Below are 27,828 nucleotides of genomic sequence, written 5' to 3'. Positions count from 1 at the left end.
ATTTAGCAGACACCAAGACTCGAACCTGGTTCCCGAGTTCTATTGTCAGCAGGTCTGGCTGAAACACCACTTTCATGGTAGAGGGAGGGAGGGAGGCATAAGCCACATGAAAACTCAGCACGTAATGAGCTTCAGGTTCCTACAGGATCTTGAGCTGAGCCAGAGCCAGGCTTCAGAGTTGAGCCTGGTTCAAGCTTTCAGTGGCTCCCCCACCATTAAGAAGTAGCGCTGATTTTTTTTAGGGCTAGGGAAAGGTAGATGTAAGTGGTTGTAAGGAGCTTTCAGGGTGTAGGGTGGGATAGCATTAAGGAATAGGAAAGAGTTTTAGGCTTCAGGCAAGGATAGCATTAAAGGGCAGTAAGGGTTTTTTAGGGTTCAGGGATGGGTAGTGGTATCGGTCAGTATGGGTTTTTTAGGGTACAGGGAAGGGTAATTTGAAGTTTCGGTTTATTAACTAAATAAATGAATATCTAAAAAAGTAAGTCAAAATAAATTAAATGTAATAGCATTGTAATTTAAAAATAAAAATACTAAATAAAAAATTAAACTTACTTACCTGCGAAGTAAATGCAACACAAACAACTCTGAATCGCGGAACTTGAGTTATGGTTCTCCAACCCCTTCCTCTAAAACTGTTTTGTCCCATAGCCCTAATGGCTAGTACTGGCAGACCCTGTCAACTAAGCTAGAAATCATCTCATAGTGCCACCATTGGCAACACACCCCACCCACACAAACACATGCATGCTAAATAAATAAATACACAACACAACTTTTGTTTGGGATAATATTGCTGCAGGTTTATTCCATACAAAAGTACGCAATAGGTTGGGTTATCTTATGAGGGATCCAAGGGCAGCCAGCTGTAACCAAACTGTGCTGCCTACCCGCCTGATGAGCCAAGCAGCACTGGGGAGAACGCAATCAGTGCTACACCTTATGGGTGATCCTCTTTCTGGATCACGTGACACATTGGTCCCTTATTACTCACGCCCCTTTCAGGGCGGAGCGTAGCAAGGCAAGCCCCCGGTTGTTCAGGCCCACAACCGCCCGAAGGACTAACGGGACGCCAACGTGGTTTTCCAGGAACCTGCCATGAGGCTCCTGGGATTTGGCTCTGGCACCCCTATTGTGCCCTGCAGAGGTACCCTCCTGTACCCGTTTACTTCCAGATCACCCTGTAACTCCGCCTGCAATGAAAAAGAAAACATTACAACAGTCCATGTATCTTGCCTGCCACCCCCACGCCGGGTAAGCGGTAGGGTGGGAGACGGCGTGTCCGGCGTAACAGAGGATGCCAGGATGGCAGGGGAAGACTTATATACTTTCCCCCAATCCTCGGCGCGACCGGATGTGACGGGACTAGCGCGCCACAGGCAAGGAGGGGGTGGGGCTCCTCCCTGAGTCACCGCATTAGAGAGGGGGGGTGGGTTGGTGCCCAGATAGCACTAGAGGGCCGCCCGTTTGAGAGGGCCCCTGTGTGGGCTGCGGGCAGCCGCACAGTGCCACCATTGGCAACACACCCCACCCACACATACACACAGCATGCATGCTAAATAAATAAATACACAGCACAACTTTTGTTTGGGTAAATATTGCTGCAGGTTTATACCATACAAAAGTATGCACTATGGTGGGTTATCTTACGGGCGATCCAAGGGCAGGAAGCTGTAACCAAACTGTGCAGCCTGCCCTCCTGATGAGCCAAGCAGCACTGGGGAGAACCCAATCAGTGCTACACCTTATAGGTGATCCTCTTTTCGGATCATATGACACATTGGTCCTTTATTATTCATGCCCCTTTCATGGAGGAGCGTAGCAAGGCAAGCCCCCGGTTGTTCAGGCTCACAATTGTCCGAAGGACTAATGGGACGCCAACGCGGTTTTCCAGGAACCTGCCATGAGGCTCCTGGGATTTGTCTCTGGCACCCATATTGTGCCCTGCAGAGGTACCCTTCTGTACTGATTTGCTTCCAGATCGCCCTGTAACTCTGCCACAGCTCTGGAGGGGCCTCTGTCGCCGCCAGAGCCCCCATCAAAACAGCTATACTCTCACCTGCAACATCTCATCTCTAGAGCCTCCTGCAAATCTAGAAGGAAGAGATCCATCCCTACTGGTGATAAATGAACCCCATCTTTATCAAAGTACCCTTTCACATTAGCTGGAATCATCTCATGTCTGATGAAACCCAGACCCCACTGATTTGTGAACCTAGGCATTGAACTATTAACTCCCTTAGCGCCGGGAAACCTCCGGGTAGCTGCGCGCTTAATAAATGTAATTATAATAATAATAATAATAATGTTCAACGGCCTCCTCTGACTTAGCCCCGTGCCACACTCTGTGGGGAATAATCTCAGACCACCAGAGCTCACATTGACCCATGTATTTGCTGCTCTCCCCTAGGTCAGTTTTCATGGCTTGTAAGAGTGACCTCCTCCCCATGTCAATGAGGTTGTTGCCTCCTAGGTGTATCGCTAAGAACTTGGGGGGAACCGGCGTGTCTGGTGCAACAGAGGACGCCAGGATGGCGGGGAAAAACCTATATACCTTCCCCCAATCCTTGGCGTGCCGGAAGTGACTCGCCTAGCGTGCCACAGGCAAGGAAGGGGGACTCCTCCCTGAGTCCCCGCATTAGAGAGGGGGGTGGGTTGGTGCCCAGATGGCACTAGAGGGCCACCCGTTTGAGTGGCACCCTGCGTGAGCCGCGGGCAGCCACATTATTAAAACTCTTTGGACGGAGACTTTCAACAAATCAGATCACAAAGAAAGAGAATAGACTAAAACGTATCTAAAGAGAGGAGTGTTGTAAAAATGTGGATCATCTTCAGCAAACTGCATTGGTCATTTTATTGTGTCCTCTGCTCTGAGGTACTGTTGCAAGAACTTCACCGAGATGTTAATATTCACTAAAATGTTAGTTAGCTATTAACATGTAGATAACATTCTTTATTATGTTTTGTAATTTCAATTTAGTAGATTACACTAAATAATGCCTATTGAGTTAAAATTACATTTTAGAGAATTTATTATTAAAAGAACATTAGATTATCCGCGCAGACCTTTGTCAAGTATACTCTTTTGTGAATTCCAAGATGGACGCTACATTCGCTACGTAAAACCGGCACGAGTAGGCGGAACTGCTGAGCCTAGTCCTTACTATCCACAGTGCCAGAAGCTCGCCTCCCCGTTGGCGTTTTTCTGCCAGGCAACAACTGTGTCCTCGTGGGTAAACATAGACGAAGGACTAGACTTCTGTTCTTCCCGAACACCGAGTACAGACAACAACACGGAGACAAAGAGTAGCTTTCTTTGCAGTCGTAGAAGAGAGCGAGTGACTGCTTCCCAGCAGCACAGTGACTGCTCCCCCAGAGCACAGTGACAGTGCCCTCGGACCACAGTGACAGCGCTGTTGACAGCTGCGCTCGGGCCGCTGTGACACCCTCCGCTGGTATGGTGAGCGGGGGCGGCGCTCAGTGAGCGCCTCCCCGGAGACCTAACTCTATTGCCGCAGGTCTCAGTTCAGCCCCCTACCGGCCCCGGTTCCCTCGGCCCATTCCAGGGCTGCCCCGGCAGGATGTGGCTGAAGCTCTGCTTCCTGCTGCTTTATTTCTTGGTGCTTTTCGCCCTGGCACGCTTCCTGGAGGCCGTAGCCTGGTACGAGACGGGCGTGCTGGCTGGGCAACTGGTGGACCCGGTCACCCTCAGCTTCCAGAAGCTGCGTAGCATCCTGGAGTGCAGGGGCCTGGCCTACTCTGGCCTGCCCGAGAAGAAGGATGTGCGGGGGCTGCTGCAGCGATCAGGTAAGAGTGTGTGACCATTCTGCTGTTAGTAATAATACTCTTGGACTGGGTGAAGCTGGAATTCTTACAAACACTCCTTTGCAACAGTTACAGAGATCACCCAACTTCTGCTCTGCATATCTGCTTCAACAAGGGGCACTGGCAGTGCCAGTTCAGCCCCTACTAATGGCATTGCTGTAGAAGTCTACAGTGGCCGTTCTAAGCTCCCCATACATGCAGACAACCTTTGAAATTGCCTAATTCAGAGCTCGGCCACAGTTTGTCTCACTGGCACTTCTGCGCACACAGTGTTTACTCTATGCAAGCAACCTAGATAACGCTTTCAAAAACTAAGGGGCAATTCCGGGTGCACTGTTGACTGACCGGGTCATGCAACTTGGCCAGTATTACCAGGTATGGACTGGGTCAGCAAATAGACATGGGCACCTAAAGGAAAGAGGGCCTCAATAGCCAATCATCCACAGAAAGTGGGCCACGCGGGGTAGTTTTGAACATAAAAACTATCTTTGTAGGTGTTTTGCAAGGTATGGGAGACTGCGTGCACTTCTGCCTGCAGCTGGCAACGTTAATGGTAATATCAGGGCAATCAACCGTAAAAAAACGTACCAACATGCTCACAAATAAAGTCCATCCATTGACCTGTCATACCAGCTTTTCTGGTACTGCAAATTGCGTAATAATCAGTCAAGTATAGAGGTACTGGAAAATAGTATGAAACAGCCTGGTTCCGGTAGCAGTTTTTGTGTGTTGACATCTGGACTAATTAGGAAAACCCCTACCCCTTGCTGAGAACTGCAGGCTCATTTTATTAGCGGGGGTTCTTTGTTTTTCCCCAGCACAGTCCGGTATTAAATAACTTGCTTCTCAGACAACTTTGTCTTACTTGTGTTTCATGCTAGGAAGTGTTGGTGGTCAGACGAGCAAACTACGTCAAAAGTATTTCCAGGTTATGTAAACTAGTCCTTATGATTAATTAAAAAAGAGTTGCCTAGTTAAAAAGCAGTTGATGATTTTACACAAATTCTTATTGAACTAAATACCAGTTCTGAGCCACTTCGAGTCTCAAATCATAAACGCGTTGCCTTTTTTAATATAGGAAAGGTGGAAACCCTTTGCACAATTGTGATTTTTTTTTCACAAGTGGCAAGCAATGTCTGAATTGGAGCTCTGGTAGCTGCATCACAAGACCATATGCAGTAATCACTGCCATACACATTGCGTTTTATAGAGGCAGGCATATGCTATTTTAGAAACCTTCACTACAAACTCTTGGATTGCTTGATTTACAAATTGTGCACCTATCTCACCTTAATTGTGTAGTATAAACACTATATAGAGTGTCTAGCAGCACAGCCGCTTTACACTTACTTAGTGTAGGAAATGTACCTTCTATGTGTGATAACTCTGTTTTTTGCTGGACCCTATGTATTTGCTGACTTTAGAACTTTGTGCAATTTATCCCTGCTAACTAGTTGTAAATTGGCTGTGCTTCCCTTTTAACTGTGGGTAAATTGGCTCCTTCTTGATTGGTAAATTTAATGTGCTTCTAAGTCCCTCGTAGATTGTGTAAAAAGTGTGTGCGAGACCTGAAAGTTAAATGCCACTTGTGGACTGCAGCGCCTATTGTGCGGTCCACTATAGTGGCAGTGCAAACATAGTTTCAAACGTACACTGTATAGCCTGACTGCTGCAGTTTAAATCTGCAGTACCACCTGTTAAAATAACCCATTTTGACAGTTAAAAACCTTCTTTTTAAATATTAATGAGTCACCCCTATGTAGGTCTTGCAACCCACAGTTTAAGGTGCATGCAATTTAAGGTGCATGGTATTTAAGAGTAGTACATGTAGAAAATTAACGTTTCTATGTCCTGCCACAGTGACGAGGCCCAAACGGGTATTTTTCACTGTGGCAGGCCTGGCGTACAGATTATACCAGCGTATAGATTAAAATGCAAATACTGTATGTCAGGAATAGAACCTGCTAGAAAAATAATGATATCACTATTTTAATAGCTATTAACAATCAAATCTAATTGTGCAGTAAGAGTTTAATTTAATATCAAGAAAGGCAATACATAGAAAGTTAATCTTTATCTGCCTGAACTGTCAGAAGGTTAATTAGTTAAAGCCTTTGGAAGTGCTTAGCCTGTGGCAGCCTTGACTAGGTGTGAAATGTCCCCTTCAACAGCAAACAATAGGCTGACCTGTATTGGCAGAGATGACTCCTCAGAACTCCACTGAATATTCAGAGGGGGGCTGCGGGCATCCTGTGACACAACAGCATCGAATCCTGCTTGACAGGTCGGTTGAGCCACATGTACATGGAGAACACTTGGAACTTGGAAGGGAGAGAACAAAATGTAAAGACAATTCATATGTATCACTTGTCTGGTTTCTGAAGTCCTACCAGACCTAGGTCTTTGGGTTTGTGTTGGGTGCCATACCTGTATCAAACAACTAGATTTTAGTATTGGATGTGGGAGGACACTAGGATTACCATAGTACACTCCTCACACAGACCCCAATGCAAGTTTAGCGTGGACGAAGACTTTCACCATTTTGAAATTTTCCTGACACTTTGCATTTTAGGCCTAGTTGCAGCAAAGCAAACAGGAAGTGTGGCAAAATGGGTAGGGTTGGTCTCTGCAAAATTTTGCCCCTTTGGTTAGAGAGTGCCATGGAGTCACTCCCTCCCATTATCTGGTCCTAGGCATAAATATGGCATCTTCAGGCACCCACTTCAGAGCACTCTCTAGATCTGCACATCATCAGAAGAGGACTGAGCCTGCTGTCTGTAACCTGAGAGGAGCCCTGAAAGACTGGACCTATTGCCTCTTTTGTCCAGGGCAAAGAACGTGACTTCAGGGGTCACTTGGCTGGCCGCTTGTGTGGCTACAGCGAGACAACAACCTTTAACAACCTATAAAAGGCCTTTCATGGATGTAATACGCTGATTAGTGGCAGCCTGACCTGAACCGGACCATACTATTGGCCTCTGCCTGACACCCTGTATGTCTTAGTGCCCATAGATTCTGAGGGCCTTGTTATTGTACTCCTATTCGTGCTTGGGACTTGAAAACGAAGTTAGAAGGTCCTGACTAGGAAGAACCTGGTTGGTGTATCTGATCCACGCACCTCCCTGGTCAGCCTCAAATTGTGTCTAGGTCCCAGTCTACTGCAGCCATAGACTATCATTGGTGCTCTGTGCTTTTAGGCTCTATTTTCCTTTAATTCTTTAACAAACTCATATGTTTGGGTCCCCTTATTAGATTTTTTAAAATTTTGGTGTTCTTTTGTTTATTAAATGTACTATATTTTACTTATTCATTTACATTTTAGGTTGAGCTTACAAGACAGTATAGCTGTCTGTTTGCAAAAGATCTATTTTGCTTTTTCATGTACTTAAAGCCCACCAATGGTTGTCAAAGGTTGGCGTTGTCACTCTCATGTCCTTGCTTTTTGATGGCTTTCCTTGTCCATCTTGTGTTTGTCCTTCCCCTGGATCATGATCTCTTCATTTTTGTCCTTCCACTGTTCACTTTTAGGGAACTACTTAATTCTTTTAGGTCAATCACTCAATGAGAACGCCTGCGATTTACAGCTCACTCTCCAGTGTTCACCCATACAACTCACTCCCTACAGTGTTCACCCATACAACTCACTCCCTAGGTCTACATGTTGACCCATCTCTATCGCGTTCTATCGAGAACCAATCCAAATTCCCCACTACTGTGCTCTGTGTTGCTCTTTCTTCTGTGCTTCTCTCCACGTCCTGTTTATTGTCTTGCCTATTGCTGCTTTTGGCTGCCCGCTACGCACTCCATTGCTTACCCAACAAACTCTCCCATCGACTTCTCAATTTGCCCTCCTCTTGCATTTAGAAGAAAATCATTATTTTAAGGGCCTTGCACCTGCAATTTGCTGTCAGGTTGTTAATTTTTTAGAGTGTGCGTTCATGCAAATTTAACTTTGATCTGGAATGGTAAACAATTCCAAAAAAAAGGTTGACGTACATCATCACCAAGCTGCCCTAGGAAGGACGACAACCCGGCCCTCTGTAAACAGTGGCATGGGCCGCCACAACCGTTCTCAGCCAGCCAGCCAGCCAGCAGATGTAAGTTCAGGTCAGCTCGGATATTGGACTGTGGAAAGAATAAAGGATCTGAGAGTGTCATAAAGACATGCAAATGGCCTGCAACTGATCTCCAGTTTCATCGCTTTGTGTTTAACTGTAGATGCACTCCTCTTGCACTTATCTACAGTAGTGCACTAACATATTATATGCTTCCTTATGTGTTCACATGAGTAGAATACGGATAAAGGTGGAACTGCTAGGTGCTTTTTCTCAGTTCTGCTTCTTGTAGACCATCTTATGGCATCACAACTGAACTCAGATGTACTATAGCAGGAGACTGGTGATGTCACAAGAACATGGTATTCACTTAGTGAAGAGATTGTTTGCTTCTCTGTTAATCTCTTTGAGCTAGGTCAAGCTGATAACTGGCTGAAATTTTTGATTTTGTAAATGCTTCTGTGATGCACTGCTAGTCCAGTCTAAGGTCTATAGGGTAAAAACTGGAATGCTAAAAAAAAGTAGAGTCAGCAAATATAATGCGTACCTTTCAGCCAGTTTGCAAGAATTATTGTGTAAATGTATTATGTACAAACCTGCCGTTCGAGTGTTCAAGGCATTGTTTGAATGTTGGGGACTTAAATGTACACTGAATGTTGAGTTTGTGGAATAGTGTATTTAGAACTGTAATGGAGATTGGTTTTAACTGATGATTATATAGGATGAATTTAAACACTTTCATCAGCATTCCATTGCCAAGTTAATCATTAAAACACTGACTCTCAGAAGTATCTCACTATTCAGAAAACCAGGTATTCAGCCACTCCACCTAGAACTATTGAAAGTGTCTCATGTTCAGCATTTGGGATTTGAAGAGAAAAATGGTTTGGGACATTTCCAAATCTCTCCCAATCTGTAAAGAGATGTGTGAAAGCAGATATGAGGTAGTTATTTGTCTGCACTTAATTTCTAATGTTTATAGTCCGTTTGGGATCTGTTCTGTGCCTGAGTGAAGCCTGTATTGATACTTGCTAAACTGTACCTATTCTGTGTGTGAGGGAAATATGCATTGAAACTGCCTATTCTGTGCTTGGTCTCTGTCGAGAAACAAGATTGCTGTGCAGCGATCTAAGCTGTATTTTATGGTTAAGTGACGCTTGAATAGATTTCTTGCTTGCCCATTTGTGTTTTAGAAAAACTTGCAGTGCTACTCCTGTGCTAATGTATTTGTTCCAGGACCTATTCTGTGTGTGAGGGACGCTTGCCTTTCTACTGCCACCTTGTTCTGTTGTGTGAGGGAATCCTTTGTTGCTGATCCCTGTGCAAGTGTGGCTTTGTGTGTGAGGGAAACCTGGACTGCTACTGCGGTTTGTTAGAAGAGCTTACACTGCTGCTACATGTATTGCACCCATTTTGTGTGATGGAAGCATGCATTTCTGCTGCTTGTTCTCTACGAGATCTGTACTAAACCAAAGACAACACAATTAGAAGGGCACAGTGACATTTCCTTTTTTTTTAAAATAATTCTTTATATTAACATACATCGGCATCAGATATACAATACAGAGGAATCAACAAGATTGTGCACAGCGATGACAATATGTGAAAGATAATCACAGCATTACATCATAAGGGTAAGTTACGGGGTGAGGGGATCCTCCTGTTCAATACTACGTGGCGGTTGGCATATCTCCCCTCGATATGTGTTCCATTGGCCCCAGATGCGGGATCATTTTTTGGGGCAGCCCCTGGCCAAATAGACTGTCTTTCCCCTGTACATGCACCAATCAAGATCTTTCTTCCAGTCTTCTATCATGGGCGCTTGAGTTGCGCCCGATACCTGTGCAATATTTCTTTTTGCAAGCATGAATCCCAGCGTGACCATTGTGTCTGTTGAGTATTAAGGTCCGTAGGTTCCCATATATTCAGGAGGCATCTTTGTGCCTCTGGGTGAAGGTGGACGGTGAGCACTAACTACATTGATTGTATCATGTATTTTCCGCCAGAAGGAACTTATGTGTGCGCACTCCCATGTGATGGGCATGAATGTTCCTAGGTGGCTGCATCGCCTTCTGCACACCCCTCTTCCCGTCCCCCCCCGTCCGCCCTCCCCATTGGTACCAATTGGGGTTCTGTGATATATGAGCTGTACAAGTCGAAGGCGCGCTGGAATTGCTACCACTCTCAGGGAAGATATTGCCTCCCTCCAATATTCATCATCCATTTCGATGCCATCCCGTACCCATTTCTCCCGTAATGATTGAAGGGGATCTACCATGTTATTGATCAATTTCTTGTATATTAGGTAAATAGTTTTTTCGGGTAAGTGGCCATCTAATATTCTATTCTCCAACGGGGAAGATTCTGGAGGAGTGGAACCCTTCGGGAGAAGGGACCGCAGTGCGTGTTGGGCTTGCGTGTACCTAAAACGCTCAACTCCATATTGTTTTTGTAGTGTGGTAAAGGACTTCACCCCATCCTCCCCCCCCCAAATGTCTTTGATACGTGAGATCCTGATGAGTTCCCACTTGTGAAATCCCTTTGATCTCCATAGGTTACCCAGCTTCTCGGAATCCCACAGTGGAGTCGCTAAAGTCAGCTTATGTCCCCATCCAAGGAATTTAGTGGAAACATGCCATATGTGGACTGAGTCTTTGGTGGGGCCTGTCAATGTATATCGCTCCGGTTTGGAGTAGAGCGCCCTGTTATAGTTCTCCCCAGGAATGAGCCATCTATCCATGGTATATCTAGGGTTTTTCGGGGCGACCGTAGGTGCTGTTATTATTGGCTGCTAAATGTGCCGCCCAATAGTATTTTTTGATATCGGAGAGGCTTATTCCCCCATCGTACCAGTTTAGCGTCAGCTTATTCAGGGCGATGCGTGGTATTCCGTCCCATAGCAAGTCCCTCTGGAGGCCCTCAATTTCTCTAAAGTATGCCATCGGGACAGGGTCCAAGGAGTTCTGAAAGGCGTAAAGGAAACTGGGCAAGGACATCATTTTAAAGAGGGCTGCTTTGCTTTATAGCGAGAGGGGAAGTGACTTCCAGCTGGTTATGTCTCGTCTGAGCTTGTGTAAAGATGGGAGGAGATTGCTGGCATATCGGAGTGAGGGGTCTAGGGAGACAAATATTCCTAAGTACTTAAAGCCCGCTGTGATAATTGAGGACATACAAAAGGGACTTGCCCCAATTGACGGAAAATCCAGAAAATCTACAGAATATTGCCAGGATATCTAAATCAGCCACCAAGGATTTCTTGGGGGAGGCAAGATAAAGTAATAGGTCGTCCGCATAAAGTGAGATGCGATCTTCCCAATCTGGGGACCAACGTAGTCCTCGTATAATTGGATCTCTCCGGATCATTGCTGCCAATGGTTCTAGGGCTAGGGCAAACAGGAGAGGCGAAATCGGGCACCCCTGGCGTGTTCCACGGCTGAGCATGAACGTAGCTGACTTTTTGTCATTGACCACCACTTGTGCCGTAGGCTCATTATACAAGAGTTTGAATCCATTGGGTATAGTTTGAGCCAAATTCCATCTTCGACAATACTGCCCAGAGGTAAGGCCATTCAATAGTATCAATGCCATGGTTGTGTCCAAGGGTACAATCATGGCCGGCTCTTGGACAGTGACATTTTCTAATTGAGATTCTGGGAAGTGATATTCTTCTCTGTCAATAGATTTTTAGGTCCTGTATACAGAGAACGTTTGGCTATCTCTTGTTGAAGACCGGATAGTGACTATAAAACCATCCTATCATTGTTTGTTTCTTTTTCAGTTGCTTTCCTTCCTCTCCTTGTGTTTGTCCCACCTCTAGATTATAGCTATTTAACATATTTTTGATTGAATTGCTGCTTACATTCAGCGTATTACTTTTTAGGTCTCGCCTCCCAGGTAGTGCAAGCTGGATAGTTGTGAGAGACCGATTGTGGGGTTATCCAGAACTTAGTTGGGTTAAAGCTCAGCCATTGCTTATCATTGTCACTCTCATTTGATTGCTTGTTATTAGTTGGCTTGTCTTTCTCTTCTTGTCTTTGTCTCTTCCCTGGATATTAACCACTTTGCCATGGTTCAGATGGGCTGACGTTTATCCTTCCACTCCACCCTTTCAGACAACTACTTTTTTTCTTTTTTGGTCATGCACGGCAGAAGAGTGCATATGGTTTCGTGCCCTCTGTCGTGTGAATCTGCCCCCAATCGAAGTGCTTCTCTCTCACTTACACGCTGCCCACTCGCTCTTTTTCTCTCTCTCACTTGCTTCTCTTTTGCCCCCCCCACATTGCTCTCTCTCTTGTGTGTTTCACTTCTGCTCTCTGTGTTTTTTAAAATACATTTGTTAAGGAATTGGCAGCACATACCTGCTGGCCACTCCTCCTTAATAAGCAGTTTTGCACTTCATCAATGTGTTTTTTTAATTTACTGATTAATCTTGGATCAGTAAATAAAACAAATGGTGCCGGCTTTCATATGCATGTTGATATACATGCGGGTATGTTATTACCAATGTGCACACCTACAAAATGAGGCCTTGTCCTCACACTTTTTTTTTCTCTTTTGGCCATGCTGCCCAGCATTGGCAAAAATGTTTTTTGCTGACACTGTACAGCAAAAAGCAAAGGCAATCACTCGCAAAAAGGCGAGATCTATTCCTTTGCCAGTGCTTCTTATTTATTGGTATCTTGACTTTAATACTGTTTTGCTACTGCATACATGATTTACACATTTCCCTGAATTAAGCCTGTCTGGCCTGTGCTTTAGCTACCCAGGGGGTTGAGTTAATCTTAATTTTGTGACTTTGATGGTTCACCCTTACGACGGTTGTGATTGTTCTTTGAGGCGAGTATTTCCATTTCATAAACTCTGCTTGCAAGAACTTAACAGTCCATAAAGCTGGCGATTTGCAAAGGGGGTATTTGTATGTAAGCAGTGCAGGTAACGATGGGGGTTCAGCAGCTGTTATTGAGCCAGCTTTGGTATCTAGGCAGGCCCCAAAGAAATATGCTGAATTTGCCCCCGTGTAATTTGCCAGCACTGGGATACATTCAGAAGCCCCTGCACATTGCTTGTTTTCTGTTCGGAGCAGCAACCTGCAGGCGGGGAGAGGGCTATCATATTTTCACTTCCAACTTCCCCCAAAACTAAGGCCTCACTTAAAGAGCCATCGCCCCATCCCATTGTTGGATCTCATTCTGGCTGGGAGCTATCTGGAACTTAACGTCTAGATGCCAATGCAGTGGAGAAAAAACCACAGCTTGTTATCACTTCACAAATACTTAACAGAAAATCTCATTTGGAGGCAGGTTTTTGATTTTGTTCAACTCCTTTATGTATGAGATATGAGTGTATGGTGAGCATGTCAAATGTATCATTCTGTGTGAGAAATAACGATTGAAATAGCTCTAATTATATTTTTTTATTAAAAATAATTGCTCATCCCTATGTAGAGTATCAGGGTGCTTTACATCACATTACATGTTATACGGGATTCTTCATTTTTCCCCTTGCGCTGTGCCCTCAGGGCAGCACTTTCTGCAATACAAAATACCTACTTTTCAACCCTTCACAAAAATACTTGGGGAAATGAACATTTCCCCAAAAATGTTAAAAGAGGAGTTAGAATAGTAAATAAGCCCCCTGGAATATTTGGAGCAAAGTAGACCTTTACCTTAATGTTCAGGACTGGAATTTGAATAGTAAATCTGACCTCACAGTGTCCGCCACACCCACTCCTTCCCTGAGGGCGCAGTTCAAGGCAAGAAGCACAAACTTGCTTATACAGGGACAATAAATCATGCAAGCGTGTAAATCATTGTACAGCAAATGTTACATAAGAAAATAAGGGTTACATGGTGTAGGAGTTGCATATCGTCCATACTGGCATTATATGTAAAAGTGAAGAGTCTAGAGAAACACAAAGTCAGGATTTAAAATATAATGCAGTGATGTGGGTTGTTTGTACTAGTAAGACTTTATTATTACCCGAAGGAACCCTTTTTAGCAACTTTAGAAAAACGAATAATTGAGAAACAGAACAATAAAGTTCTGAACCCATGCCCTGCACTTTTTTTTTTGGGGGTCTTGTAATGCGCAGACTTAGCCCAAAGGGCATCAAGGCGCAGGGAACAAACGGACATAGAGAGTCAGAAAGGCAGATGACACAGAAATCAGTAAGCCTGAGAAAAGAGCCATGTCTTTAAGAGTTTGCGAAAAATCCCCAGTGAGGATTGACTGGCGAGTTCAGGGGGGAGAGAGTTCCATAGTTTGGGGGCCACGGTGGAAAAGGCTCTTCCTCCCCACTTCGCCCTTTTAAATCTGGGAACAGAGAGCAGATTTCTGGAGGCCGAGCGGAGGGTTCTGCTAGGAGGTTAGGGGCTGACAAGGGACCTAATACCTTCAGAGCCCGATCCAAAAACTGCCCTGTGGGCCAGGCAGATAAGCTTAAAAGAGATCCTGGCTTGTATAGGTAGCCAATGGAGATCTTTCCTGGCCTGAGTTGCAGATGCAAGCCTAGGAAGGTTCAAGACCATCCTGGCTGCGGCATTTTGGACCATCTGGAGACGATGGAGAGACTTCTTATTAATGCCACCATAGAGTGCATTACAATAGTCGAGCCTGGAGGAGACCAGGGCCACTGTTGACTGTTTGCGAGCATCAGGCGACAAATAAGGGGCAATCTTTTTCAGCGTCCGGATGATGGCACAGCAGGTGGACACTGTTCTGTTGACCTGGAGGTCAAAGGAGAGGGCCGGATCTATAAGTACGCCCAGATTCCTGGCCGAACGGGAGGGGTGGGGACAGTCCCCCAAGGAGGAAGGCCACCAGTCCCCCGACCAGATATCTTGGCTCCCACCAAAAAGCAAGACCTCTGTCTTCTCCCCATTTAATTTTAGATAGTTTCGTACCATCCATTGCGAGACTGCCTCCATACATGCTCGGAATTTAAGGGCAGAATCTTCTATCGACTGAGTAGTGGTGACAATGATCTGGGTATCGTCAGCATATGACAATACCTGGTAGCCAAAAGAACGTACTACTTTGGCAAGTGGGGTTACGTAGATGTTAAATAAGAGCGGGCTCAGGGCAGAGCCCTGCGGAACCCCACATTGCACGGACTGGGGGGGGGCAAGAAGCTGCCCAACTTCACTCTCTGCTGTCTCTGATGGAGGAAGGAGGATAGGAGATTAAGGGCACTGCCTCCCACCCCTATCCCCTTCAGCCTGTCAACCAGGATTGAAGGGGACAGGGTATCAAAAGCTGCCGTAAGTTCAAGCAGCAGCAACAGCGTGGTCTGTCCCCTGTCAACCTCAGATTGTATGTTATTGACCACAACTGTGAGGGCAGATTCGGTACTGTGGGCAGCACGAAACCCATGTTGGGAGATGTCCAGGAGGTTCGCATTTTCCAAGTAGGAGGTCAGATGGCGATTAAGATGGGCCTCGAGTATCTTGGCCGGGGCTGGTAGTAATGATATGGGCCTGAAGTTTTTTAGGACTTCAGGGTCCAAAGAGGCCTTTTTTTGAAGAGGCTTGACAACTGCAGTTTCCAGGGTACTGGAAAAATCCCCTCGGTAATGGCCATATTCATGACCGCTAAAAGAGGAGGAAGGACAGCCTCTCTACAAGTCTTCAAAGTTTTTAGAGGACAGGGGTCCAGGGGCGAGTATGATTTGGTGGCGTCAAGAAGGCGATTGAGTTCTTCCCGAGTCAAAAGAGGAAAGCATGCAAAACCGGGAAAGGAGCCAAATGCGGATTCGAAGGCCTCCTCGTGGACAGGAGAAGGGGAGGGAGGTAGGGATGCACGATCAGTGTCAAGCTCCAAGTTAAGGATTATCAGGGAGTTGTAAATGTCGGCAATTTTAGAATGAAAAAAGCTTGCGATATTATCGCAGAGCTCCTGTGTCTCAACAACAGAGTCAGCAACTTTAGGTGTCGACAGAGTGTCAATGATTTTAAAGAGCACTCTTGATGATTTTAGCAAGGCAGTGATATTGCTGAAATAGATCTTTTTTTCCTCTGCTATGGCCCTTTTGAATTCCCTCAAAGCTAATTTGTGTTGAGTTTTCCCAGGGGAGTCCGGACGTGCATACCAAGATCTTTCTTTTTGTCTGCACTTCTGCCTCAAGAGTCTTAAACGTTCCGAGTACCAAGGCGACGAGGGACTCTTCCTGGCCGAGTAATGTTTTTTAGGCGGTGCTAGGGTGTCCATCGCGTTAGATAAGGCGTTGGACAGACCAAACGCAGCGGCATTGGGATCTGGCAGGGAGAGGGAACTGATAGCCACCATAAACGGGGCAAGGGAAATGTTAGAGACCTCTCTATAATTTCTTCTGGTTTCCCATACCTTCCTATTCAATTGATTAGGGGCGAAGGAGATGGTGTTGAGATGGAGAGGTACTGCCCGATGGTCCGACCAGGATAGAGGAATCGGGATTCCCGTCACCAGTCTGGTGTCGTTCGAAAAGACGCCATCAAGCGTGTGCCCAGCCAGATGTGTAGGGCCTTCAACCAATTGGCCCAACCCACAGGCAGTCAGACCCTCCACCAAAGACCTAGTCTCTCTGTCATCTACCACCTCCAGATGAAAGTTAAAATCGCCAAGGAGGGTTAGGTTGGGCCTATTAATGAAAGGCTCTAACAGTTTGAGTATTTCCTGAGAGAAAGAGGCCCCGGGGCCAGGGGGCCTGTAACAAAGAATGCCGGAAAAGGAGGCAGTGGGTGCAAACTGTATAGAAAAATACAATGCCTCAAAATTATCCAAGGAAGACGAGAGGGGGTCAATACGACAAGTAAAGCAATCTCTACATAGGATTCCCAGTCCTCCACCCCTGTGCCCGGTTCGGTCCATTCTGATCAGGGTATAGCCTTCCGGAATGGCGTCAACCAGGTCTGGGCCAGAGGAATCCGAGCCCCAGGTCTCAGTTATAAAGACCCACGGGGGCTTTCTCTGTGATACAAAGTCGTTGAATGCTACGTTATTTTTGACCAGTGATCTGGCCTTAATAAGAAAGCCTGCCTCCTTTAGAGGGTTATCTGAACGCTTAGCTACCTCTGAACTAGCCCGATGTTTTCTAAGATGTCGAGTGCGTGCAGGTCTGGATGCATTACAATCACAGGTATTGGTAGATATATCATCTGGGGATAGAATGTGATGACATTCCATGGGAGGGGGTCTAAGAGCGAGCAAGGTGGAGAGTGTATAAAGCTCACCTTTAGCAGGAAGTGGGAAGCGAGGCCTGGCCCGCCCGGCCCGTAGCGCGGTCTCTGCGCGGACGGGCGCAGACGGGCTGGACTCTGGCGTGATTCCGGCGCTGATGCGGTGCGTCCGCTGATCGTGTCCGCTGCGCGGAGGAATAGCCGTCTCTTATGTGCTGGCGACTAGAACGCTGCAGGTGTAGCCTCCCACCCACCCAAGATGGCTGCTGCTAGTTCCGAGGTCCGCGTGTCTCAGCGCCTGAATCGGACTTCAGCACCGGATGAGCACCTCAATGCGGGAAAGGGAGCTAACAATTGCCGAATGGTCAGCAGAAAGCAAGGTCTGTTTCAAAATGAGTTATAGGAAGGGTTTTAACGTAAATCTTAAAACACGACGATTCTAAAAGTAGTATTAAAATAGGGCACAGCAAAGACGTCAACACACAACACACACCACACAACCTCCCGATTTCCGCCTCAGGAGGGAACAACACACAACACTTTGCTTGCAGCTCCTCCGTGCTGGTTCTCTGTGCTATATTAGAAGTACTGCAGCTTACAAACTTCAAGTAGCAAAAGTATTGACAAAAGCAGTAAACCCCCGAGCTATCTACATAAAATTCTGATCTGTCTCTTACACAATGTTCTTTGCAGCAGTGTTTGTTAACTTATGCACATTTGTAGAGAGCACAATTACCTGGGAGGGTATTCTGGCATAGAAGAGGTGTGAGTCTAGGTACACCTAGTGGGGCTATTCAAAAAGCCAGGTCTTCAGCTTCTTGCGGAATTCAAGAAGTAAGGAGGAGGTTCTAACGTGTAGCATGGTAACCAACTGTGTAAGCCAGAACAGATTGTTACATTTGTCCGTGTTGCCAATTTCTCTGTGGCAGAGTTTAAAAAAACACAAATGTATAAGTTGACAGGCTCTGCTTTTCATAAATCCACCCCTTGTGATTCCATACCCTTTTCACTGCACACATTGACCCCCCCCAATCATGGGTGCCGGAATAAATGTTTTCCATTTCCAGCACTGCATGTAACTAAATCCAAAGTTGCCCCGGATGTAGTCTGAGAGCTGCAACCCGTAATTGTTTTCTCCATCCGTCTTTTTATCAAATTCAACGGTTCTTTCTTGTAAAATCAATGTGTTACTTTTCCCTTGAAGGTAAAACTGCCTATGGGCAATGAAATCTGGCAACCAAGAGTATGCTATATTGGTATAAAGGATATTTCTTGCAAAATCTCATGTAGTTCTTTTGTTCCTTTATCAAACAACAGTGACACAAACTGTCCTGTTCATTACTACAAGAAAGAGGCTGCTTGTTAGAGAGACCAGATACTCGCCATGCCGTCTGAACTGAAGAGATCAGTTACCGATTTTTGTCATAGATCGCGTTAGCATTTATGTTTTCATGTAAATGAGGTAAATGGAAAGCATTTAATTACTGAGACAGCGCATCCATGCCAAACAAAGTCTGTATTTTATGTAGCAGAACAGTGGGTCTTTGTAATCTCCCTGTGTCCATTTGCAGCCCTGCAGCTTTTGTGACTTTGGTCAAATTTTGTCTCGCTGCTGGCGTATGACAATCAGTAGAATAACACCACAGCGGGGTGGAGATGGTTTGGATAGTTCTGCGCAGTCGCCACCGCTTCTAAGTTATTGTATGGCCAGGATGGGGGTTGGGGGGGGGGGGGGGGGGGGGTGGGGGTGGCTAGATTAAGATGGGTCAGTTTTCATGGTTCCTCACTCTTTGGAGTTTATTAAGGTACCTTTTAATGGAAGGCTTGTACAAGTTAAACTATATACAACTATTATTTGTAAGGTATCCTGATTCGTATATCCTTTTCTAATCATGGTTTCTGAGCAGATGTCAGTGAAATAGCAACAACATATAAAGTTGGTGCTACCTTGCTTGTACATTCTGGCTCCCCAAACATTTTGGTGGAATTTTAAATAAAGGAACTGAAATCTTTCAGACACTTTGAGTCATGAAAATAACACAACTATCAGTAATAATTCTTAGAATATATTTGGGGACCCTATCCCCAGTCTCATATAGTGACCTCTAATTCTAGGTGTACTTCCACTTCAAAGTATTTGTACTGTATTGATTTGATTTAGAAATTTGAATGTCTCCCTCATATCTTTAGGTCAAGCCTAGAAGCAGCGGGCATGCGCTGCTCTAGAATCAGCCTCTTGGAATCACTTCAGGTTTTGTAGAAGCTCTTGCATGTGGTGCTCACACGCTATTAGGCTTTGCCTCTGGCTTCAGCACGAAATTGGCCAAAGGCGTGTGGATGTCCCAGCTTCTCCGGAAATGTTTACTCCAAGAGCGTTTTGCTCTCTGGAGCCAGCAGGGGCGTGCAGGGGCCATCTGTTTAGTGTCAGGTTTTCTTGCCGCTTTAATTTGAAGGCGCGTGTAATTTCTTGAAGGGCTCGCGCATTCCATAGCTGAGTAACTCCTTTGCGGCACAGGAAAGCCTTCGTCCAGACAGCCGCCAGCCTTTCAGTGCCTTCTTCTTTTTTTTAAATAATCTGCAAACATTTGCTCGAGTGCCGAAAATCCGATATATTTGCAATGTTCAGTGGCTGGATGACGACTTTTCGTCACCATGCATTTATTGGTACAAGCGCAGGGGTGGCTGTGTTTTAAGGGAGACAGCATGCATTTTGAGCATACCTTGCTTGCCTTCACCAACAAATCACTTCCAGGGCAGGACATATCACAGAGAGCAGTAAATTTGTGGGGCTGGTTTAGATTACTTCCCCCTGACAGAAAATATGCGGCTTCCTGCCTGCACCGACCGATTTGGACATATTACAAGCAGGTTGAACAATGACATCACTTGTAAAAGGCGTGTGAGGTTTCTGTTAACCTTGGTGTCAAATACCAAGTGCACGGTTTATGGTAACCCACGATTTATTTCCTCAGACCAAATCGCGCGGTTCTTGCAGTCATTTTGGTTTGAGAGCCGCTCCGCTGGTGATCTAAAGGCGTTTTTGTGTGCCTGGGACCTGTGTTACAGCTGGAGTGCACCCCGGGGAGGGGTGGCGGGGGAAGGGGCTTGGTGTACGCTGTGACATGCCTGCGAATGTGTCACAGATTGTTTTAAAGTGACGAAGAAGACACAGTGGAATAGTTGTCTCTCACTCTGGTGTGAGTCGCACCTCACCGCTGTGCGTGACTCGTCGTGGGTTCACACCCCGTGACAGACTCCCCGCTGTCTCCTACGTGGTTGTCAGCTGTCACTGCCCGATAGACTTATCTCGGACTGAACACACGGGCTCTGCCCAGGCCGGGCTCTGCCCTCCTCTCGCTCTGGACGTGAAAAAACAGTAGTCCAACGTGCACTTAGTGAAGCAAGCCTGATAAGTAAACTGCACTGTAAACAAGAGTCATGGTTTCATAATTGGGCAGGGTGACGGTAATCTGGCTTTTTAAAAACAATCTAACACTGTTCTTTTCTTTACAACAATATTTCAGTTCTTTCTCGCTGAGAAGGCAGATTTTTTACTATGTATCCAGTTCAGCTGGCGTGAAGGAAACCATTATTTCCTTCATAAAACTAACATTGAGATATTATTTTAGAAGACTACATTGTTTGCTTCGAAGATGGTTAACGTTCATTGCTCGTCTCTGGAAATAGGACTTTTAAATATAGAATAACTGAGTTACAAACAAGGGCAAATTTTCACGGGGAAATTGACATTTAGTTTATTGACATAGATTGTTAAAACGTTGGAGGCTAAAAAAAAAAACCTGAAGCTGCTAGTGATTTAACCTTTATGTTCTACAAATGTATTAATTCATTCATTCATCCACTCACCAGCTTTCGCTGAGGTGAACATTCGGCTGAATTAAGTTATTTGTATTTTGTATTTGTATTTGTATTTATATTTGTAGAGGAGAGAGACACGGACCTAGCCTCCAGGCACTGGGGCAGAGATTAATCCGACCCCCAGGCCTCTTGGCAAAGAACCGTTTTCAACTTCTTCCTAAAAGGAAGAAGGGCATGCTCTTTACGCACAGTCTCTGTTAGTTTGTTCCATAAAGGGGGAATGGCGATGGAAAAGGCTCTGCCCCCTTTGGTAACCAGCCTGAAACGCTGACACTTAAGCAGACAAGCCTCTGAGGACCGGAGCACCCGATTCGGAGTGTAGAGTGCTAGACGATCTTTAACGTACTGTGGGGCTTGGCCATAAATGGCCTTGTGCGCAATGCAGAGGCCCTTAAATTTGGCTCTCTGCTTTACCGGCAGCCAATGCAGGTGTTGAAGGAGAGGGGTGGCATGGGCTTTCCTGGGCAGTTTGAAAATCAGCCTGGCCGTGTTGTTCATGGTAACCTGGAGTCTCGCAAGTAACTTCTCCGGAAGGCCGATGTATAGGGCGTTACCGTAGTCCAGGCGAGAGATTATCATCGCCGACACGATCAATCTAAGAGTTAAAAAGCTCAGGAGATGGTGAGCTTACAAAACTGTCTCATCAGGCCAGCACAGGCTACCACTACTGCGGACACCTGATGAGACATGGACAGGTCGACGTCTATTTTAATTCCAAGGCTCTTCGCGATCAAGGCTGGAACTGGGTTGACACACAGTTCCTGCGGCCAAAAAAGGTTGCTCCACGGATTAGAAGCAGTGGTAATGGCCAGGACTTCGGTCTTGTCCGGATTAATTTTAAGAAAGTTGGATGTCATCCAGTCGGTGATAAATTTGAGGATATTCTGTGTCTTAACTTGGGCAGCTGATGAATTACCAATCTGAATGATAAGTTGGGTATCATCCGCATAATGGTAGATCTGGCAGTCCATGGAGTTCAATGCACCAATCAGTGGCTGCAAGTAGGCATTAAAAAGGAGAGGGGACAAGGCTGATCCCTGCGGGACACCACAAGAGAGACTGCCTGAGATAGAAATGTGGGATACCAATTGTACTCTCTGGGTCCGACCGCTAAGGAAGGATGTGAGCCATTTAAATTTCAGTAACAGATAAGACAGTACGAGACTAGAAAATTAGATACATGGAAATAACGACACCACTTAGCATAGCGCCATTAAATGTATTAAAATAGTGATTTCTTCTCCACACGCATGTGCAAGTGTTAGAATGGGAGGCATCAACTTTTGGGTTTTACTTGATGTTTTATTAAGCACTTCACATCACGCACCTCACATTAAAAATTCCTTATCTCAAATTCTATACAAAAAGGAATATGTACACAGTCAATATGTGAGATACAGTGTGAGGGTTTAATGACATCTGCATTCTGGTCACAAGATGTACGATCATAGCCATTAACTACAGAAAGGTCAGCTAGATTTGCACCCACTAGGTTTTGAAGAGAGGAAAATGGTTTTCAATATCAGAGAAAGAAGGATTTCAAGTATTAAAGTGCTTCTTGAGAAAGTGCGGTTTAAAGGCGGAGAGAGATGAGCAGTCGCTGTACTAGTAGGGAGTTCTTTCTCTTAGGTGCATGCCCAGAGAAGGAATGGGCAGGGGAGGACCTTTTCTCTAAGAGGGAGCCTCCAGAGATGTTCAGTTTCTGAGAGAAGTATGAGGGGTATTTAAGTGCAGCGCCTTGTAGATTAAACAAGCAGTTGTATAAGTGCAGTTTGCCTCTATCTGGAGCCATTTTTAGGGCTCGCCTGGCGTTGGAGCGCGAAGCGCTCCCGCCAGCGAGTTCTATAGTCACTATCCTCCCTGCCAAGGGAGTGAGAGCTGTGAACGAGCAGCTCCAAACCTGGGCACGAGCCGACTCAGGTCCGTGAACGCGCGGGAACGTCAACGTGCACGTTCACGCGCGTCACGCTCCTGTCCTCCCGCGTCTCTTCTGAGGCGCGCTCGAGGCCGACTTGCGGTGTGCTGTTCCAGCGTTAGGTAAGTGAGGGCCAGGGGGATTTGTTTGCTTGTTTTTCTACTAGTTTAGAATAATAATTAAATAAAATATCACTGCATGGAGCTTGCCATATATTGTGTAGTTTACAAATTTCGCTCGCACAGCACGTCTGTAATGTTTAGGGGCTGCCTTGAGTGCTCTGCGCACACAATTACATTCTTTTATACTGTTTCTAATTTTAACGTACTATTGTATTTGTTTAATGACTCTATGCCTCACGTCTGCTTAGCTTTGAGGCCCTGCTGTGTTGTTTTGTTGAGGCTAGGCCAAATCTCTGCCTTTTCCAATAAGGTAATTACCGTGTTAGGTAGGTATAATTATTAGTTGTGTAAAAAAAAACGTTCATACCTTTGTTAGGCCACACTTCATTTTGGCAGGTCGATTGTAGTTGTATTACTCCCGAGTTAATAGCGCGCTTGCATACAGCACAGGTCTCTTTGGGCAAAGTTGAACTGATGGGAGGTGCATGGTCCAAACATCTGCCATGCTGTTTTTGAAATTAAAAAAAAACGTTTGAGCTAGGATCTGTATAATTGTTACTTAAAATGTGAATCTATGAAAATGTTATGTGCGTTAGGGTTTCGCTTTCATCTCGTACACACTAACTCTAAAATAACAATGTTCTATGTGCATTTCATTATTTTGCAATGATGCACAATTTTGTATCTTCACAATAAAAAATATGTGAAAAGGAATAAACAAAATGGGCGCTGAGGGTATAGTGTCAGCAGCAGGGAATGATGGTGCGCCTGGTGCCTTGGAAAGCACAAAAGACCATGTCCATGGAGCCTGACCCATACAATTTCCCACAGCAGCAGGACATGAGAGTACGGATGAGAAATGTGTCCTCCAGCAAAGACGAAGGTATTTATAGCCCCCAGTGCAGAGCCGGAGTGAGAAGCAGCACTTTCAGGAGATGGCCTCCTTTTATGGTGTTTGCCAGACAGGACAGGAAAAGGCAAATGTATATTTGATCGTTTTAGGGCCTCTACAGCCAGTCTGCCTGGTGTTTTGGTAGGAGGATCAACAGAGAGAGACAGCAGACAGGAAGTGCTAAATGGACCAGAGAGCATCACGCGCTCATGACGTTGCCAATGAATTCCACCTAGAAAAGCAGCATTATACGTGGGCACTTTCATGAGCCATCGAGAAAGATGAGCCTTCCGACATCCTGGAAGCACAATAATTTAATGTTGTCTTCGTGGAGAGAGGCCATTTGTGGCTCAGCTAAGTAGTATTTTCATTAAATGAAGGGTGCAATAAAATGTAATCACAGAGTGATCATCCGAGCACAAATCCTCCATGCAGGCAGGGGAACTAATACTTCACGATCACTACCATAGTTGAATTTTGTCCTTCTTTTTTTCTCCATTGTGTATTATTTTCTAAATATCCGTAGGTCAATTGGTGCTGGACCATTTATGTGTTCACATCTTAATTTGTATACCTCTAGTTTGAAATTGTATTTATTAAATGTGTATCTCACAGACAATACCCAAGTGGGTTTCAGAGTGCTTTATATAAGAAATGTTTTATATAAACAATAAAGTTAGAACGGGATATAAATACTAAGTAGAATTTTCAATTGCCTTTTTTTCTTATTTTGTGTTTTTAAAGTAATCAATTTTTTTGTAGTTGACAGCCACGAAACGCCATGGTTAGTCTCACATTTTCAACTTTCAGTTCCGTTCATGTAGCCACTCTTGTCTATTCATGATCAACGTCTGTGAATCTAAACTTTTCTCACTCTAGTTCTGGCATTTCCAACTAGTTTTTATTTCTTGCTATGTTTTATTTTTATTTTGGGGTAATGTCGTTTATTCTCCAGCTCTTTCAAATACAAATACTTTGTACAAATTTGATTATCGAAGGCATTTTGGGCCTGTTTCAGAAAGCATCTTGAAGGTTTAGGTTTGACCATGGCTTTTAGCGGGACGCAAAAAGTGGGGATCTCTTAAAGGGGCTCAACTTATGTAAATAAGGGCGTAAAATAAACACGTAAACAACATCTCTGTAATTTCCAAACAATGCCACATGACTAGTATTTTGGTTCCTTGCTAAGCTTTCTGCTATTGACTGCATCCAGATATATAGCACAACTGACATGCAGCTAAAACCAACCAGAACTCTTGGCGTTGTCAATGGTTGTTAGCTGTTTAAGATAAATGAATAACAAAAATAATTTTGTTGTGAATAGTATTGAAAACGTTTTAATTCTGAAATTTATTGCGACTGTGAATTAAACCCTACTGAGGCTTGTGGAAGGGATAGTGGTCTTCAGAGTGTCTCGGTCACCTAGGTTATGTTCACTGTGTATTAGGCAAGCACTCCCTTTTCCTCTCCACATTTCATCCATGCCCTCTTTTCACTCTCCTCTGAATGCACTTCCTCGCATCTCCTTCACTTCACCATCCCCCAAACACACAATGCACCTACTAAGCCGTAAGCACTGAATTTTCTTTTACTTTGGTTGTGTCAATATTTTGACAACTGTGTACCTCATTCTTACACATTTTCACAGAATCGGGTTGCAACTGGAATACATGACACCTGTTCATCAGCCTTGCAGTAACTAGAGTTTAAGTTATTGGCATTGTAAATTAGAATACCTTTTATTTATGTCTTTAAAAACAAAACAAAAATAAAAGGCATTGTTATTTTTTTTTTTTCAGAACAAGATTTTATTTTCAAGTACTGACATAGCACAGAGCATAAGGACATCGTCCCGCAACACAACGCAGGACCAATGAGCATAAGCATATAGAAAAAAGGTTATGCATTCAGTACAAGCAGTATTGCATTAGACACCCAACCCCCCAACCCCCAACTCCCTAACTCCCTTGACCCAACCCCGCCCCCCACCCAGTGTCTGCTAATCCCACGGCATAGAGTATAATAACATCCTGTGCGCGCACTCCCTGCCACCCAGGGTACAGTAGTTAAAGGTCCTCCCCAGTGTCCTGGGCCATCGGTGGTTCCAGCCACAGTCCCCTGTAGTCCGCCCATCTCTTCCATATCTTAAAATGCTTCTGGGGGCATCCCCTGGCCTCAAAGATCGGGCGCTCAAGTCCCATGCAAAAGTCCAATCCCCGCCTCCAAACCTCCAACAAAGGGGCCCTGGGGTCCTTCCAGGCCCTGGCTATGTCTCGCTTGGCTACAGTAAGGCCTAGGACCAGTAAGTGACGCTTGTATACGTTGCCTCCCACCTGTTCCATAACATGAAGCAAGCCAAGTTGCGGTGATCGGGGAAGGTCCCAGCCCAGAACCTCAGCCAAACAGTCCCAGACCCCCACCCAGTACCTGGCCAAGTTCGCACATGACCACACAGTATGGACAAACGTTCCAACCGCCCGGCCACATCTCAAGCATTCGGGGGAGGCAATTAAACCTGCTTTCCACAACCGCTCTCTGGTAAAGTAGGCCCTATGCAAGTATTTAAACTGAATAAAGCGGAGGCGCATCGCAATGGCCGCCCCCTTAGGGGCCTCCAGGGCCTCTCTCCAGTCCTCTTCTTCGAACGCACCAAGATCTCTCTCCCATGCAGTACGCAATCCATCAAGAGAGGAGGAACAGTGCGTGACCAGAGTTTGGTATATATTGGAGATCTTTTTCTCCTCCAGTTCCCCCATGAACACTTTGGCCTCCAGGGGGCTAAACTCGGGCAGAGATTCCAAGCCCACCAGAGAGGGAGATAGTGCATGACGTAGTTGCAAATATTTAAAGAATTGAGTTTTGGGCATGTCGTATTCCTCCCTCAACATCTGGAAAGACTTAAGGGTGGTGCCCCTCATGACGCTACCGAGCGTGGAGATACCGATATCATCCCAGCCCCTGAAACCCTGTAGGGACGCCAGCTCCGGGAGACGGCCGTTCTGCCACAGCGGGGTCTCCCTCGTCAATCTGTTCCACCATCCCATACGGCGCAAGGCAGCGCGCCACACCCGGAAGACCACCTGAGTGACCATGGGGAGTCGTTTCCTGATAGCCGCCGAATAAAGAATGGTGTGGATCGTGTCTGGGTCCATCAAGTACCGCTCCAGGGCATAGGTCGGGTCACCCCGATCCCCATACCACCAGTCGTTGAGCACCAGCAGGTGCGCCGCCTGATAGTAAGATAAAATGTCTGAGGTGGCCAGGCCCCCGCAGTACGTAGAAAGAAAGCAGGTGCGGAGAGCCACTCTCGCCACTCCCCCAGCCCAAAGGAACTGACTTAGAGCGGCGTTCACTTGGCGAAACCACTGCGGCGCAATGGGGTATGGGTGGTTCTGCAACTGGTAGAGAAGGCGCGGCAGGGCCACCATTTTAAAGATCGCCGACCGGCCATATATGTTCAGCGGCATTCTGGACCAGGTTTTTATGTCCGAACGCACCCTGTCCCACACAGGCACCACATTGCGCTCCCATGCCAAATCCGGAACATCTGTAAGAAAGATACCCAGGTACTTGAGGCCCCCCACCGCGCTCTGCAGTGTCAAGGCCCAATCACCCGGCCTCTCCCCGCCGCCCAGTACCCACAGCTTGGACTTCTGCACATTCAGATGCAATCCTGAAACCTCCCCGAAGATTTTCATTATCTCCAGGACCCTGGGTCCGGACGTATTTAGGTCCGTGAGGAAGAACATGACATCGTCGGCGTAGAGCGCAATACGGTCGGAGGGGCCCATGTCCCATTCCAGTCCCCGGAGTTGCGCATCCATCCTCACCCACGCAGCCAGAGGTTCCATGGCCAGGGCGAATAGGTAGGGGGAGAGAGGGCATCCCTGCCTGGTGCCCCGTCCGATGGGGAAGGACTCGGACGCCGCTCCCGCCACCCGCACCGATGCGGTCAGGTCCGTATAGAGCAAGCTCAAGTACGAGAGGAAGA

The 27,828-nt window shown here is 45.9% G+C and overlaps 1 protein-coding gene across 1 annotated transcript in view; it reads left to right on the top strand.

The window, feature by feature from the left end:
• The first annotated feature begins 3,166 nt into the window (after positions 1 to 3,166).
• Positions 3,167 to 27,828, top strand: part of RNF103 (ring finger protein 103) — a 143,706-nt gene continuing 119,044 nt past the window's right edge. The window contains exon 1 of the mRNA XM_078678671.1: positions 3,167 to 3,804. Coding sequence (XP_078534797.1) covers positions 3,579 to 3,804 — 226 coding nt within the window. The 5' untranslated portion in view covers positions 3,167 to 3,578. The remainder of the gene's footprint in view (positions 3,805 to 27,828) is intronic.

Source organism: Lissotriton helveticus, chromosome 2_2, assembly GCF_964261635.1.
Source record: "Lissotriton helveticus chromosome 2_2, aLisHel1.1, whole genome shotgun sequence".
Taxonomy (NCBI): domain Eukaryota; kingdom Metazoa; phylum Chordata; class Amphibia; order Caudata; family Salamandridae; genus Lissotriton; species Lissotriton helveticus.
This window is presented reverse-complemented; position numbering and strand designations above follow the sequence as displayed.